General features: G+C 33.2%; 1 protein-coding gene across 4 annotated transcripts in view; it reads right to left on the bottom strand.

Annotated features, from left to right (window-relative positions):
- Xrcc4 (X-ray repair cross complementing 4) overlaps positions 1-17,689 on the bottom strand; it is a 270,348-nt gene that overhangs the window by 147,092 nt on the left and 105,567 nt on the right. For 3 of the 4 annotated variants that reach the window (XM_020167077.2, XM_020167082.2, XM_074077154.1), the window contains 2 exons: positions 12,056-12,208; positions 10,952-11,058 (listed from right to left, as the gene is read on the bottom strand). In XM_020167077.2, the coding sequence (XP_020022666.2) occupies positions 10,952-11,058; positions 12,056-12,208 (260 nt within the window). The remainder of the gene's footprint in view (positions 1-10,951; positions 11,059-12,055; positions 12,209-17,689) is intronic. The other variant, XM_074077152.1, reaches the window with a different exon arrangement.

Genomic DNA, 17,689 nt, shown 5'->3' on the forward strand with positions numbered 1-17,689 from the left:
TTGAAATAACCCTGAAAAAACTATCCAACAGTTTTCTAAATTGGTTAGACATTTTACATTCTCACCAGCAATGTATGAAGGTTCAATTTTTCCACATCCTTTCCAATACTTGGTACTGTCTGTCCTTCAGATTGTACCCATTTTAAAGCACGTAGTAGTAACTGAGTTTAGTTGTGACTTCCATTTCTCCAATGACTGATGAGTTTGAACATCTTTTCATTTGTTTTTGTTCATTGTTGAATTGGTTTGTTTATTTTCTTATTAAGTTGTAACTACTCTTTATATATTGTTGAAACAAATTCCATATCAGATTTATAATTTTAGAAATTTTCTCCTAATTTATGGCATGTATTTTCACTTTTTTCAATGATGCCTTTTTAAAGTACAAGATTTTTTTTGATGAAAGATTATCAACTTTTAACTTTTATGTATTGTGCTTTTAACATTATAACTAAGATCTCTTTGCCTAAATTCAGTTCAAGAAGATTTTCTACATTGTCCTTGTTTCAGCTCCTACATTGAAACCTATGATCTATTTGAGTTAATTAATCAGTAAGAGTTCTCCAATTTTGTTCTTGTCTTCCAAGAATGTTTTCACTATTCTGGCTCCATTGAAATTATCCATGAATTTTAAGATCAGTGTGTCAATTATTCCTAAAACACCAACTTAGATTTGTCAACAATGTGTATCAGTATGGGGGTCTTTAACTTAACAGTGTTAAGCTTTTCAATCTATGAACACAAGATTTTTTTTTCATTAATTTAAGTCTTTTTAAACCAATACCCAAGTTTTGATTTTTTTTTTTTTGTTAACCTTATTCCTAGGTATTTTATTCAATTTAATATTAGGGCAATTGTCTTCTTAACTGTTTTGGGCTTGTTCATTACAAATATATATAAATGCAATTGATTTTTGTATACTACAACTTTGCTTAACTCATTTATTAGATCTTTGTATTTTTACTGAATTTCGTAGCAAATCATATCATCTACATAGTTTTACTTTGTTTCCAATAGGGATATTTTATATATATCCTCCCAACTAATTGCCCTTGTTAGAACTTCCTGTATAAAATTGAATTGAAGGGAACAGATCACACAGTCTTGCCTTTTTCCTGACAATGAGAGGGACAACTTCAGAATAATGAAGCATCATAATAGTAGTGAGCAGGTATCTGCCTAGATGCTTTTATGAGGTTGAAGAAGTTCCCTTCTATTCATAGTTTGTTGAGAGTGTTTGTCCTCAATATGTGTCAGATTTTGTAAAGTGGTTTTCAGTATCTATTTACATGATCATTCGTTTTTGTACCTAACCCTAGTAATGAGGTAAAATAGGTTAATTTTCAGATGCAAAACTATCATTTCATTAGAAGGATGAAAATCAACTAGTCATGATACATAATCTTTCCCGCATGTTGCTATCTCACTCTGCTAATATTTTGTTTAGAATTTTTACATCTAAGCTCAGACTGGATATTACTATATAGTTTTATTTTCTAGCAATGTCCCATGGCTTTGATATTACGATAATATTTGCCTCAGAGACTGAGATGGGAAGTATTAACTCTGTCTCTATTCTGAAAGCACTTATCAGGGATTTGCTGCAACTTCTTTAAACATTTAATAGAAAACACCAGTGAAGCCATCTGGACCTGGGTATTCTTTTGGGAAATATTTTAAATTACTAATTGAATACTTTAACTTATTAATCAACTTCAGAATAGTGCTACTTTACCCTGGTTAGAGGTAGAAAGAATATTTCAATATAGCACTGTTGCTACTCACTCCTATCACTGTTGTGTATATTAGAGCTTCACATTAGAAGCCCAACATCACAGCATCGTAACAGTCGCATTGCACAATCTACTACTAAACACATTATGAGGATACAAAAAAGTACAGAGGAGTACTCGAGATGGCAGATTGCTGACAGCCACCACATCCTGGAAGCCTCACAAATCTAAAAGAAAGCTCAGACTTATGACAGCAAGGGTAGGTGGTCAGGTTATTTTGCTTAAAAAAGAGGGTACCAATATGAAGACAGACCACAACTAGCACGACCAACCTCTAAATAAGCCTTTAAAAGGGCAAATCTGCTGCAGGTGCATAGTTGCCAACAGGTACTCACTCCATCCCTCTCCCACCACTGCCACCTCCACTGCCTGAGGTTTTCTTTTAATTTTTTTTTCCTGTCTCTTTCCCTGTCCAGACTTGAGTAACCAAAGTTTACCTCCCATTCACAAGGACCACCCAGTGTACTAAACATTGACATACAGGGCTAACAGCCTAGCCCGAGCCACAGGACAGTCACAAAACACAAACCTGTGTTCCCTCTGATAAGAAAGAGAAGTCTGCAAACTACTCAGGTGAGCTAACAGTTTTCTGTCCTGAGAGACACTGCACAGGCCAGTACAGGTTGAGGGAATCTGACCATCCTTCTCCACAAGAAACCCATTAGTTAAGAAGACTGATTGAAGGCCAGTCTGGTGGAGAAGGGATGCTGATTGCTGATCCTTTTTACTCTGTACTAACATCCATTCAAAGTGGATCAAAGCTCTTACTGCAAGGACTGAAACTTTGAAACTATCCAGGAAAGAATAGGGAAAACACTGGCACACAGATGCATAGGCTAACAATGTTGTGAACAGAATTCCAACAGCTCAGAAATTAAGAGAAAAAATTGACAAATGGAACTGCATGAAACTAAAAACCTTCTGCACAGCAATGGAAACAGTAACTTGAACAAAGAGACAGTCCACAGAATGAGAGAAAATCTTTGATAGCTATACATCTGACAAGAGATTAAGAACCAGAATATAAAAGGAGCTCAAAAAACTAAATTACCAAAGAATCAATGACCCACTGAAGAAATAGGCAAATGAATGCAACTAAAATTTTTCAAACAAGGAAGGACAAATGGCCAATAAATACATGAAGAAATGCTCAACATCCATGGCCATAAAGGAGATGCAAATCAAAACCACATTAAGTTTCCACCTCACTCCCAGTCAGAATGGCTATCATCAGAACACAAACAACAACAAATGTTGGTAAGAATGCAGGGAAAAATAAATTCTTATACACTGTTAGTGTGAATGTAAATTAGTACAACCACTTTGGAAAACAGTATGGAGGTTCCTAAAAAACCTAAAATCAGAACTACCATATAATGTAGCCATACCACTACTAGTGGCCACATATCCATAGGAATGTAAGTCAGGATACAAGAAAGACACATGCACACCCATGCTTATTTGCAGCACTATAAACAATAACCAAGCTATGAAAACATCCCAGTTGCCCAATAGCTTATAAGTGGATTAAGAAAATGTGATAGAAATCTATCTAGATAGATAGATACATCTCTCTCTATATATCTACTACACAATGGAATATTATTCAGCCACAAAGAAGAATGAAATTATGAAATTTTCAAGTAAATGTGTGGAACTAGAGATCATCATGTTAAGCAAAGTAAGCCAGGTTTACAGAAACAACAGTGGCATGTTTTTTTCTTGTATCTGCAATATAGATTAAAAGGATAAATACACACACGTGACATGTTTCAAATAATGGGACTATTTCAAAGAGAAGAGGGGGAGGAAAAGAGATTGATAGTAGTTGTGAAATATATCACATCTGCAGAAAAAGGCATAAGGAAATGCACAGAAAGCTGATAAATAATAGAGGGTGGGGAGCAAAGGGTAAGTAATAGTAATAGACTAGTTAAAATACAGTATATTCACAGGTGAAATAACATGGCAAAAGACCTTCAAACAATGAACAGACACTGAAACAATGAAGGAAAGGAATGTAAAATAGTTCCTATTAAGGGAGGGGACTAGTGGGAGCAGAGCAGAGGGTAGATGGAGAAGTCAATGTACTTCACATAGATGTATGAAGACAGAACATTGAAACTGTCAAAATTATTCTTAGTGGGGTTGGGAGTGAGGGAAAATGATAGTGGGGATGTACCTAAACAAGGTACATTGTAAGCATATATGGAAATGTCACAATGAACCCCCTATACAAGTAATATATGCTAATAAAATATAAACAAATAACAAATAAATAACTCCTCACCAAAGAAAAAGTACATATTTGCAGAGTATTTCACATGGACTAAATATTTTATGTTTTTAGTTACTTTTATTTCTTTCTATAGATTCATGTTGCCATTCATTATTAATTTCCTTTCATCTTGAAGGATTTTCTCCACAAGTTACATATCATGAGTCATTATTTGTTGAGTCTGATGATCAGACTATCTTTCTGGAGCAAATAAGCACAAATAGAATGTTTCTTCTCTATAGGAAAAAAAAAAGATGTTCTCAATATTCTTTTGTATCACTGTTAGGAAATTTCTAATTGTTTTTATATTTCAAAAGTATATATGCAAATATGGTTAATTTATTGTTTTAGAAGGCAAATACATTCTCATTCTTCTCTCTTGTGTGCCCTTAACCTTTCTGGTCCCCTATTCTCTCTTTGGAAAAATGATGGGCTTACACTAGAAGATCTAGAACTATAAGAAATCTAGACTTCTGCAGCCTATGATGTCAATCCTAGCAACAATGCTATATATTTTATATAGGGAACTTAAAAAACTAAATTCTCCCAAAACTAATGAACCAATAAAGAAATGGGCAAGCGAACTAAACAGAACTTTCTCAAAAGAAGAAATTCAAATGGCCAAAAAACACATGAAAAAATGCTCACCATATCTAGCAATAAAGGAAATGCAAATTAAAACCACACTAAGATTCCACCTCACCCCTGTTAGAATAGCCATCATTAGCAACACCATCAACAACAGGTGTTGGCGAGGATGCAGGGAAAAAGGAACCCTCTTACACTGCTGGAGGGAATGTAGACTAGTACAACCACTCTGGAGAAGAATTTGGAGGCTACTTAAAAAGCTAAACATTGACCTACCATTTGATCCAGCAATACCACTCTTGGGGATATACCCAAAAGACTGTGACACAGAGGCACCTGCACACCCATGTTTATTGCAGCACTATTCACAACAGCCACGTTATGGAAACAGCCAAGATGCCCCACTACTGACGAATGGATCAAGAAAATGTGGTATCTATACACAATGGAATTTTATGCAGCCATGAAGAAGAACGAAATGTTATCATTCGCTGGTAAATGGATGGAATTGGAGAACATCACTCTGAGTGAGGTTAGCCTGGCCCAAAAGACCAAAAGTCGTATGTTCTCCCTCATATGTGGACATTAGATCGAGGGCAAACACAACAAGGGGACTGGACTTTGATCACAAGATAAAAGCGAGAGCACACAAGGGAGATATGAGGATAGGTAAGACACCTAAAAAATTAGCTAATATTTGTTGCCTTTAACTCAGAGAAACTAAAGCAGATACCTTAACAGCAACTGAGGCCAATAGGAGAAGGGGACCAGGAACTAGAGAAAAGGTTAGATCAAAAAGAATTAACCTAGAAGGTAACACACATGCACAGGAAATTAATGTGAATCAACTCCCTGTATAGCTATCCTTATCTCAACTAGCAAAAACCCTTGTTCCTTCCTATTATTGCTTATACTCTCTCTTCAACAAAATTAGAGATAAGGGCAAAATAGTTTCCGCTGTGGTAGAAACTACCACAACAGTGGTAGTCTCCTCTATATTGAGGGGGTGGGGAGGGAGAAGAAGGGGGCGGAGTGGGTGGTAAGGGAGGGCGTGGGGGCAGGGGGGAGAAATGACCTAAGCGTTTTATGCACATATGAATTTAAAAAAAAAACAATGCTATATATTTTTTTAAAAACACTATTCCTAGAAAATACACTCAAATTGCTTTTCATTATGGTAAGTTTTATTAAATCAAGATTTTCATTTAGAATTTATAAATAAATGTGTCTAGATAAACAAGTCGGATAAGATTGAGAGCATAATCTGTAATTCTAAAGTTGAGTTTCTTAGTAATCTCTTTGGCAGTACATGTTGTTATCCCGTGTGAGTAGACAGACACTGTTTGAAGCAACAAGCCCTTTGATACTTCGAAATTTTGGATTCTGTTCTATTTTTAAAAAGCAACCATATCAGTATTCATCAACTGTTTGACATAGCCATTCATTTATTTTCAAAAAAGCCATTCTATAACCACACTTCCTTTCAGGAAGCCCATCTACTAAGTAGAAGCCCACATGACTGATAGCAATTACACAGGGACTTTCCTGTTGGCCAAGAAGTGGGATTAATTAAACTAAGGTGCTAAATCTTTGGACTAATAGTTACACAGAAAAGTGGAGAAAAAGCTTATTTTGTTTTTGTTTTTTAATGATTATTCACCTTTAATATGAAGCTAAAAATGGTAAAACATTGTAGAAAAGCATTTTCTTATTTGCACTTTTAGAAGGCTGGCTCAATTATTCTGAAATTGTAAGAAATACTGTCAACTTCTATTAATAGAAATAATTACAATTTTAAAATAGTGTTCAATTATTAAAATATTAATGACTTTAAAATAATTCTTCATGTCATGACTAACTAGGGGATAACTGGCACAACTTCAAAATATTTCAGAAGGAAGACCCAATTGCTATGAAATAAACCCAATTTCTCAACTAAGCATCTGCATGATTTTTAAATTATGTTAAGACGAAGAAATATTTTAATGGCTAAAATTCTTAAAGCATTTATATATATTTTAAGTTATTTGCACATACAGTCTTGCTGTTGTTATAGCATCAATATAGTTCTGAAATAATATTTAAAATAAATTGCTTGTTAAGGTATATGTAATCCTGTTAGTATAAATGCAAGGCCAGTTTGGTGAAATGCCACAAAATTCAGTCTCTTGCTATAATAGTGGTGCTTATATCTTTCTATACTTTCAGCACTTTCTTTGATTTGGACCCGAGAAACAGTCTCCTGTAGAGGAGGCTGTTTCAGAATGTCTTCAATAACTACACAGGTTCCTAATGAAAGCAAAACAAACAAAATAAAATAGTTGGAGACAAGAAATCCATACTTTACCAGGAAATTTTTAAAAGCTATGAAGAGTTAATGTCAAAGAGATTGGAGTGAAAATAACCCATCCATCTTTGTAATTCAGGAATTGAGCAATAAGTAGAGACTATGACAACTATTTTATCTACTACAATCTTAATCTGAAACAAAATGATAACACTATGAACTCTAGGGCCTATGGATGTAATCATAGTTTCAGAAATAAAGACATTAATGTCATTATGGCCTATCTGTAAATCGTGTAAGTCAAGACATAGGGAAAGTAAATCTTATTACAGAGAAATATAAAATGTAGGGATTGGTATAACTTGTGATGTTCAAGTTTCAGAATACTTGCAGATCTGCTTTTAGCCAATGAACTACTGATGAGTGTTTTACAGGATTTTTAATTTATTTTTGTTGTTTTTGCTTTATTTTTGTAGCTATTTTGTTTTATTTTGTTTATAGTGCTAGGTATCAAACCTGGGGCTTTGCACAAGCTAGGCAAATACTCTACCACTAAACTCTCCCCCCAGCCCTTTTAGAGGACTCTCACGCAAATATATAGTGCAGTATACATGAGCATGGTGCAGTTTATTAGGTTGGACTATTTATCATTATCATTTCTGATCAATCCTAATGATGGGAAAAACTTAAAACTTTGGAGAAAATAAAAGCAGGAAAATTTTTATTCACAAAACTTACCTATCAATTTCTTTCAGACTACAGTATCCCTACCCTACTTCTGCATAAAATTAAATAGATCATTTCCTCCAACGAATATAGTCACTAAATAATCTTTTCTTAGTGTATATTAATTGCACAAAGGGGTTTCATTGTGATATTTCCAATTATGTATATAATGTATTTTGATCAAATTCACCTCTTTTCTTATATTCACTCCTCATTAAATGCTCTTTATCTCACTAAGCCTCTTTTATCATCCAGGGATGGGGCAGTAATGTGAAGAATTCATAAGGAATATGGGAATTTTAATAATTAATGATGAAAATCCATTTACATAATAAATTTAGTAACAAATTACACATTCGGTCACTTGAAGAAATTGCTTTCTTAAAGACAGAGTAAATGTATTAATCTCCACCAATGTGTCTGTAAAAGAATTAATTATAGAAACTAGTAAATTATAAGGAGAACATTTATTTAATATACACAATGTTTTTACTTAGATCTATGAATCTAATTATTAATATACTATTAAGCATTTCAGATCTGAGATTCATTTTGTTAAGTTTTTAAATTTTTATTTTTAACATACATTTGATAGACAAAGGGGTTTCATTATGATATACAGGCATATACATAATATATATATATATATATATATATAATATATATATATATATATATATATATATATATATATAAAGATAATGTGCTTTGATCAAATTCACCCCTTCTATTACTCTTTCTTATACCCTCCTTTCTTGAATTTTACACTTTTAATCAATTTCTATTCTGTGTTCATTTTTTAATTCAGCAAATATCAGTTTCCTGAATATTTCTTACTGATGAAAAACAAAAAAGATAGATAAAACTTCCAATATAAATGCTTTTAATTCCTGACATCAAAAACTTCGCAAAAACAAGATAAATGAAAAAAAAATTGGAAACAGAGACTTATGTATCAAATGTGTAGTAAGCTAGGAGATGAAGAAATAATGACACATAAAAAACAGGGAAAATATAGAATAAACTAAGAAAAGAGAAATTTGCCAAATTTAAAATAGTACAATTATAGATTGAAGCTGTGCTTAAAATAGACTGAACACACAAAAAGACCCTATTGTCATACACACAGTTAACCATAAATTTTCCTCTTCAACAAAAATTTTCATCTACTTTAAATGTTGGTGAGATACTCTGAATAAGAAACGAAATCAAAGGCCATTGTACTTAATAAAAATTCTGAAAAGTTTAAGTTGGAAAGAGTGCAGATACCCTTTCTTTGTGAGACTTTGATTACAACATAACTTCCAAAAATTTAATTTTCATCTGAAAATGTGTTTGTGTGATTGTGTGATCCAAATCAAACTTGCTGAGAATCAATTAATTAGTTCAATCAACCTCAATCAGTTTTCATGACTGCAATTAGTCACCTTCATATGCATCTATTTATTTTATCTTCTCTCCTGTCACTATGGGACGTATCCATGATCCTAGCTAAACTAACATACTAATTGTCTGTTCACTCCCATCAGTATGCAAACATATTCTTTCTTCTGTCCAAAAACAAAACACAAAACACTTGTCTTTACCACACTTCCCCTTCCAGTTGTCTCTGTATGTCTTTCTTTTTCTTTAAAGCTTGTTGAACTGTTTCCCATATTTGCAGTCTCATCTCTAATTCTTTCCTGTTATTCTTTTTGACCCACCTATTCTTCCCTATCTTCCAACATCCCACTGAAAATCCTATATTAAGGTCCACAATGTTTGTATTGTTAAATCTGTCAATCAACCTTCAATTCTCTTCTTCCTTACCCCAATAGCAACTTTCAGCAGATATTCACTCTACTTCAAATACTTTACTTACCTGGCTCCCAGGGATACCACATTTAGAGTATTTCCTCTTCCCTCCTAACTACTCCTTCTGTCTTCATTACTTGCTCTTCTTTTGATATAGTCAGTTCAGTAAATTCTGGTGCTTCTAACTATCCAAAATCTGCTCATTGCTCATTATGTTCTCTACCACTCTAGTCTAAGCCACTTTCATCCTTCGCCCAATTGTTGAGCTACTTTCCTGTCTATTATATTTTCTTCTGTTCTTGTCATCCTTCAATCTATTCTCAACACAACAACCAGACTAATCATGCTAAAATTTAAGTCAGAGATGTCATTTGACAACTTAAAATGTTTCAACACCTTCCAATCTAATTCAAAGGAAAAGGTTAAGTCCTTACAATTATATACAAGGCCATACACATAACATGGCCCATTATCTCTCTGACCTCATCCTCCCAACCTTTATGTTTCCACTTTATCCCTACTAACTTGTCAGTTACAGCTTGAACACATCATTGTCTCTGCACTTTTTCTTGTCTGATATGCTCTCACTCAAGCCTTTTCTGGAACCAGAGCTAAAATCACAATCCTTATACTTATTCCTATCCTAGAAATTTTATCATCCTTTCCTGTTTATGCTTTATAGCTAGTTTATTCCCCTTATTATAATTTATTTCCCTGACTAGAATTTAAACTCCACAGTGGCATGGACTGTTTGTGCTTTGCTTTCTACTGTCTAGAAAAATTTCTAGCATAAAATAGACACCCCAAAATCTGTTTTAAATGAATGAATCAAACATTTACATTTTATGCTACTAGCTTTAAGTCTAAACTTTCTAAATAGTAAATAAGTTCAGAGGCTTCTGTTTCTACCACCCATAGGAAATCTATGTAACTCTAGAAAAGCAATGCACAGGGTCAAAAATCTGCCAGGTACTTGATCTGGAGGACTGAATAAGAATCAACTCCTTCAAACTGAAATTGCATTTTCCCTTCTCTTCTCAATTATACCATTTTACCACATGGCAAACCTTTTCCTGAAAAGGGAGAGGAAACCTCAACCTTAGAGTTAATCTAGAGCATTCTGGATCACCTTGTTATAGTACCCCATCCACAGTCTTAGATAGATAAAGGCTAAAGGCAACCAATTTTGAGCTGGTGATACTTAGCAAGAAGGTGTATCTTCCTTGTTGCTTATGCATGCTTGTTTAATAAGGAAAAGGTACATGTTGGTGTATGTGTGTATGCAGGCCTGCTTGTCATGTGGTTGCTAATGAATTGCTACATTTTACAGTAAATATTTTCAACATTAATTATTTAAGGTTATAAACTAAAAATCATAGACAAATTTATAGAAGAACATTCTGATGTTTTTTCATTATGAGTTCTAATCAGAGTAATAAGCTCAAATAAGTTATTCAACAAAAGAAATAAATGTATACATCTTACCTGGAGTCAGTACTGATGGCCCAGACATGTTTCTAGTTTCCTCATCAGTACTTTCATCATAGATTGCATCTTGGTCAGCAGTTATTTCAGAATAGGTTGTAGTTTCCCTAGAAACAGAAAAGGGTAGAATTAGAAATCATTACTTCAACATCTGGCTAATATCAAATTTACCAATATGTAATTACAGAAAATATTCCTGGAAAATGACCCTAATATGATTTAGACAAAACCACTTTTTAAGTGTATATTAATGCTCTTTAAGAAAAGGTTTCTCTTTACCTAACAATCTGAATGCTATTTAATGCTCACCATAACTGCTTCCTGAATTGGTTTTTATTCTTTTATAAAATACTACTTTACCAAATTATCTCTCTAGGTCACAAGGATTTAATGTTTTAATAATCCCAAAGCTTTCTGCATTTCATTTCATTGCCCCAAAAGCTGAGGTTCAGAGAGTTAAAGGATTGGCTCAATGACACATAGTAATAGACAAAAGTGCCAGAGTACCTGAAAGAGGACCAGTTGGCATCAAATGTTATCTTTTTTATACTATTTCATTGATAAAGTACATTTTCTCTCAGATTATAATTGTATAAAGACAAATCAACCGCTTGTGACCCATGGTTTTATCTTAGGAATCAACCATATATATTACTTTCAGAGAAAACTCAACAGATTGATGAGAGAGAACCACACTCTAATTCAATAACATAAATGTTACCATGAATTTAACATTAACCACTTGATTCTAAAGTTAATCAATGCTTAGACAGCAAGGTTACAAAGCTGAAAAATCTTTGCAATCTTGGAGGAGACAAGTTTTTTAATTAATTTTTCCTTTCTTAGTGATGTGTAAGAGTTAAACAGCATTTAAATAAGTCTCATGCCAATTTTTTAGTTCAGTGTGACAGTGGGCAAACACGGAGAGATCACGGTGGGAATTCTCTAGCATATAACATTCCTTGCTTAACAGCCAGAATTATCTAAACTGGAACTATCAAATGATTTCATATTATTAAAAACTGGCATCAAGCTTTCATTAAGTTTATCAAGAAATTCTATTTAAATTTATGTACCTGTCTTCCCAAACTAAAAAGACTATACCTGTCATGTTCAGTATTCTTTTCCAATTCTTGAACCTCATTTAACAATTTATGTAAGTTTCTGATCTTTGTTTTCTTCTCATTCAACACCAGAATAAACCGCTCATAAAGATCAGTCTCTAAAGTTTCCTTGGCACTCACACATTTTTCAAATCTAAAACATTAAGCAAAACAACATTAACATTAATATAGTCAATCTAATACTCAAAAACATTTCAGGAAGACTTATGGAGGAAAATATGATTAAAAATCACTTTACATTTGTTTTCATTGCCCTAAAAGTTTTAAGGAGATAGTTAAGTAAATTAGAAAGTAATGATTATTAATATTAGTAACTTGTGAATGATATTAGGATCAGAAACCTGAAATAAATCTTTTAAAAATCTAAATGCTTATATATAATAATTTATTCATGTTTTAAAACAGTATGTTTCATTGGAAGGAATTTCTAATAAGCAAATATTGCCTGTTTCCTCAGTATTTTTTTAATATTACTATCATAGCAACTATCTTCTTGTTTTTTCATAAAGCAATAAACCATTTGTTTTATTGCCCTATTAGAACACAAACTACTCCACAACAACGTCACTTATCAAGTTATATCTTTATAAACCAGTAACACACACACACAAATGTGGATTTAAATTCATACACACATATAATGAATTAAAGTATCCTACACGATATTTCCAAAGAGATAATAATGAAGCAGAAATTATAAAACATTATATATCTCCAGCTTTAGATATGTAACAAAAACTTATGAAATTCTATATTATTTATAATTCTTCATACAATACTCAAGTGAAGTAACAACAGATTGCATTTTTTATATAACAAGAGATATGCACAGAAAGCAAACTAGCAGAAGTTATATATACTTGATGTATACATATACACAGAACATGAGTAAACTCCTATTTTACAGATTTATGTACAAATTATTTCACTTAAAATATTCTTTTGAATGTAGTCAACTTCTGTCTGTTTTTTCTCTTTACCATCCTGCTTACTATCCTCTGTTAATGTGTCCTAGTATTTTCATACTAAATATATATTTACACACATGTATTACAGAGAAATGGAAACAAAAGTGTCAACATGCTATACTTTTCACCACAAACAACCTTCATCATTTCTAAAAGTTATACTAATTTAGAGATGCAGAAAATTTATCATAGGATGAAAATGAACATGTGTCAATATATTTCTGGAACCAATTATAGCAATTTCTTATAGCATAGATTTTACTAAAGCTGTAAACTCCAGGAGAGCAGAGAGCATGTGTGTTTTACTGGATGCTTTAACCTCAGTGCTCAGCAAAGTGTTTGGAATTTGACAGATGTTGAGTTAGGTATTTATTAAATAAATGAATAGTTAATATGCACATATTTTTTCCCTTGATCCCTTTGTCAGCATGCCAATCGGGCATCGACTCCGGATGTAGGGAGAATGGAAAACGTCTTGAAGTCCTCCTTGGTGATGACTCTAGTTTTCTTGTTCTGTGGACATTCCACATGGGCATCACTAATCCTGCCAGCTAGATGCATAATTTGAGTTGTTTAGCAGAACTGTGTCTCTGCTTGGGGATGAGAGCTTACTGGAGAAGAGGATGATCTTGGATATGCACTCTTTTAGCCACTGCACATTAAACTGCAGAGAATCCATTGATTATTTATTGTTGTGCCTTTTTCAATATATGGAGGTACCAATGGTCTGAGCCACCTTCCTATGGGTACTGCTACACTTATACTCTTCCAAATTAAACACCTGCCAGTTAGTGCTTTGTTCTGATACTTAACTGCAAGGACCTCTTATTATGGGTGATACATAGGGATCCACGTGCAGGACATGGGGCCATCCTGTGTGCTTTTGATTGCTGGGCCTTGCACCTGTGGGTCTTTTGGGCCAGCAGTCGAGCCATGTGGCCTCAGGCCACTGTCAGTGTTTCTGGAAGTGGGGCTTCAGGATCACGCCTTTCTAGTTGAACACCATAGCTATGGCCTTCCTCTGAAGAAGAAAGGATGAATGACTGAATGGAAAGGCCAATATGGTTATCTTTTAGTTTATTTGTTTTTATATGCAGAGGATTAAACCTAGGGCCTCATACATGCTAGGCGAATGCTCTACTGCTGAGCTACACCTCCAGCCCTGACACGAATTCTTATAAGGAAAATGCACTTTGAATGTACTCATGCGTTTCTTAATGAAAGGGGACACATTCAGAGAAATGCACTATCAGACACTTTTGTAATCGTGCAAACACCACACAGTCTACTTACACAAATCTGGGTGGTACAGCCTACTCAATGTGGCCTCTTTATGCAATCAAGAGATACGGTAAATACGAGATGTCTGAGGCTGCTCTTGGTGTAACATAGCATTCCATTTTACAGTAATTTTCCTTTATTAAGGAGTCAAAAATGTACACTTCAAGATAATGATAAAAAGTATAATAACATAATACACAAACCAGTTACAGTTGTCATTATCAAGCATTAGATGCTACACATAATTGTATTTCTGATATTGTAAAAAATGGCCATGCAGTAGGATTGCTTACACCAGCATAATCACAATACATGAGTTACGCTTTGCACTAGGATGTTAGCACAGCCTTAATATCATTAGGCAATAGGAATTTATCAGCTCCACTTTAATTTTATGACACTACTCTCCTATGTGTGACCCATTATTGACCATTTAATAGCTATTCATCATTGTAACTATAATACTTTTCACCTTCCTTGGCTTTTGTGACAAATAATTTAACAGTATTCCTTTCATCAAGCAAAGCTCTTTGAGAAACACGTATACCAAAAAATGCCAGACAAACAGGATCAAAATTAAGGAGGCACTGCTAATATTACCAGCTTATTTTAAGCAGGGGACTGTCACTGCATTTGTATTTCATATACAAGCTGTTATATGAGCACACTCTCCTCTTCATGTAATATTTTCTAATGTAACACAATAACATAATCTTAAAATAACGAATTGGCATACATACAACTAAAATACTTTAGCATATAATAACAAAGCCCTTCAAACATACACAAAGTAAAAACTACATAAAAATATGTAACAAAAATCTTGTAAAATATTCTAATGTCTTATATAAGATTTTGGAAATTGTAAGAAGTTAGAAATTTATGTTATTTAAGTCCATATTTAATTTCCATATAAATCACTTAAAATTCTTGATTCAAACATTATATAAACTTATCAACTATCAAGTTAATTCTCAAAACTTTATTAAAATTAAAATCGGTGTAACACATTAAAGTTAAACAGATACCAAAATGAAATTCCATGTAATTTGCCTACAATATTGCTAATTTAAATAACTGGTACCAAAACTATATTGTCAAAGGTAATATTATTTCTGTGATAAGGAAAAAGTCAATAGAATGAATGTACTATGTGATTAATATTCTCAGTTTTAGCAATTTTTTTGCAACCAAACATCTCACCATCAAACTAGATAACATTTCCTAGAAAAGTTGAGATTGGCAGTTGGCTGCGATAGCGTATTATTATACACAATTTAAAGATATGAATTTACTCATTATTCTCTCAACAGTCTTGGAGAGTGCTACCCATGTACTCAATATTTAGTAACTAAGAAAGAAATCCATAACATATGACCAACACATTTTTAATATCAATCCTCTATATAGCACTATATTACTATGCCTTCCATTTTGCTTGCTTCTTGCCAAGCCTGTGTCTCAAGAATTGGGCAAGAATTATTAGCTGAGATTATTTAATGGAAGAGAGACATGAGATTCACGTGTAAGTCTAGTGACACTAAAAGTAACCCCATAAACCACTAGAGCAGACTACAACTAGTCCATAGATCATTTCTAACACAAAGCTCAATACTAATGAAACCATAAATAACATCAAACATGAAAGGCTGAATGACACTTCATCCTTTCAACATAACTATGAAAATGATCAATAATGTTAGTTTAATCAGCAACCTTAGTACTAAGATACCTAAGACCCTGGATTAAAGGATGATAGTTAAAAAAATAACAAAAAGATAAAAAGCTAAATACAGAAAAATATTAAATATTCAAAATAACATATTTTAGGGTAGTAAAACATTCTTGAATAATATGTCAAAACACTAACAAAAACAATAGCAAAACAAAAAAATTACATACAGAAATAATATCCAAAATAAAACAATAGATTAAATGACAACCAAAATAAAATAGATACATAAACGTGAACATATGGTACAGAAACAGTAGTATAGCAATCATTATATTAACAACCAGTTCTGGCCAAATTGATACCAAGGTCAAGGTTGGAAAGCAAAACAAAATCTGAATAGAGTTAAGAGGACAAAGAATGCCAAAAAGACCTGGAAGAGAAAGCATTGGTAAAGATTTAATAAGGCCTTAAGCCCTGGAGAAGATGGTGAACAGCTGTTCTCCATGCTTTCTGATGGTAGAACAAGAAGCAATGGCACTCAACTACACTATGAAGGATTCAGGTTACCAATAGAGGCAAGCAGAAATTTTCTGATTGTGACTGTAATGGGCTACCAAGGAGACATGAAGATAACTCTTGAGGTCTTTAAAAATCTGACCAAATTCATATGGAGATAATATGATTCTACTTTAAAGGGAGAGAGACAAAGTAAAAGAGCTTTCAAGGTCTTCTATTCTAATGAATCCATGAGTGTCAATTCAATTCGCTGAAAACTGCCTCCTATTATGGGCTTAATAACTATAACATTTTAAAAAGCCAGACAATTTCTACATTGAGGTCTAAATATAAACAAAAGACCTATTTAGTAACATGGAATTTGAGACTTGTTATTTGAAATTAAGTAGGAAAATCCAGTGAAATAAATACAGATAATAACCTGAAGATCCATATTCAAGTTTTCTAATATTTCATCCTTGCTTAAACTATACAAAATTAACCCTATAATGCCACTTATTATTCAAAATGGAGCAAAGATAATTATTAATCAATAACTTAAAAATAACAGCAAATAAATACTTTAGAGTCTGTGCATTGAAGCTCAGTCTTTGTACTCATACTGTAATTCTTCCTTCCTTACTCAAGCCTCCTTTACTCCTCACTGACATTCCCAATACAAAAAGGTTTACATTTGGATCTAATCATAATAGTAATACATATTTAAAGAGAAAATGTATGTGAAAAATACCATCCAAAAGAGAAAATTTAACCTACAGTTCCAGAATCCACCATTAACATTTAATTGTCTCCTAGATATTCTCTATATTTAGCCTACAACGGGATAGCATTCATATTTTTGATAATGCACATCTCTCCCTTTAACATATCATAAATACTTTCCATGTCAATAAATGCATCTAATGGTTTGTTTTTTGTTCATATTAGATTCTGTTATGCATCAAATACATTTCAGGTCCATCTATCATAGTTTCTAGAGGAATTCCCATCCCTTACTTTGTGCCCCTCTTCACTTCTAACACCTCTCTCTTCCACATGCAGTCTGTAACAGTGGAATGGAAGAAATGATTGGATCAAAGATGGAAACTGTCACAATCAGAGACTTCCCTGAAAACTCCTCTGTAGCTGTGCCTAACATCAGGACACCAATTCTTACAATTCTCTACTTAGCATG

The sequence above is a fragment of the Castor canadensis genome, chromosome 6 (assembly GCF_047511655.1).
Source record: "Castor canadensis chromosome 6, mCasCan1.hap1v2, whole genome shotgun sequence".
In the NCBI taxonomy this organism is placed as follows: Eukaryota; Metazoa; Chordata; class Mammalia; order Rodentia; family Castoridae; genus Castor; species Castor canadensis.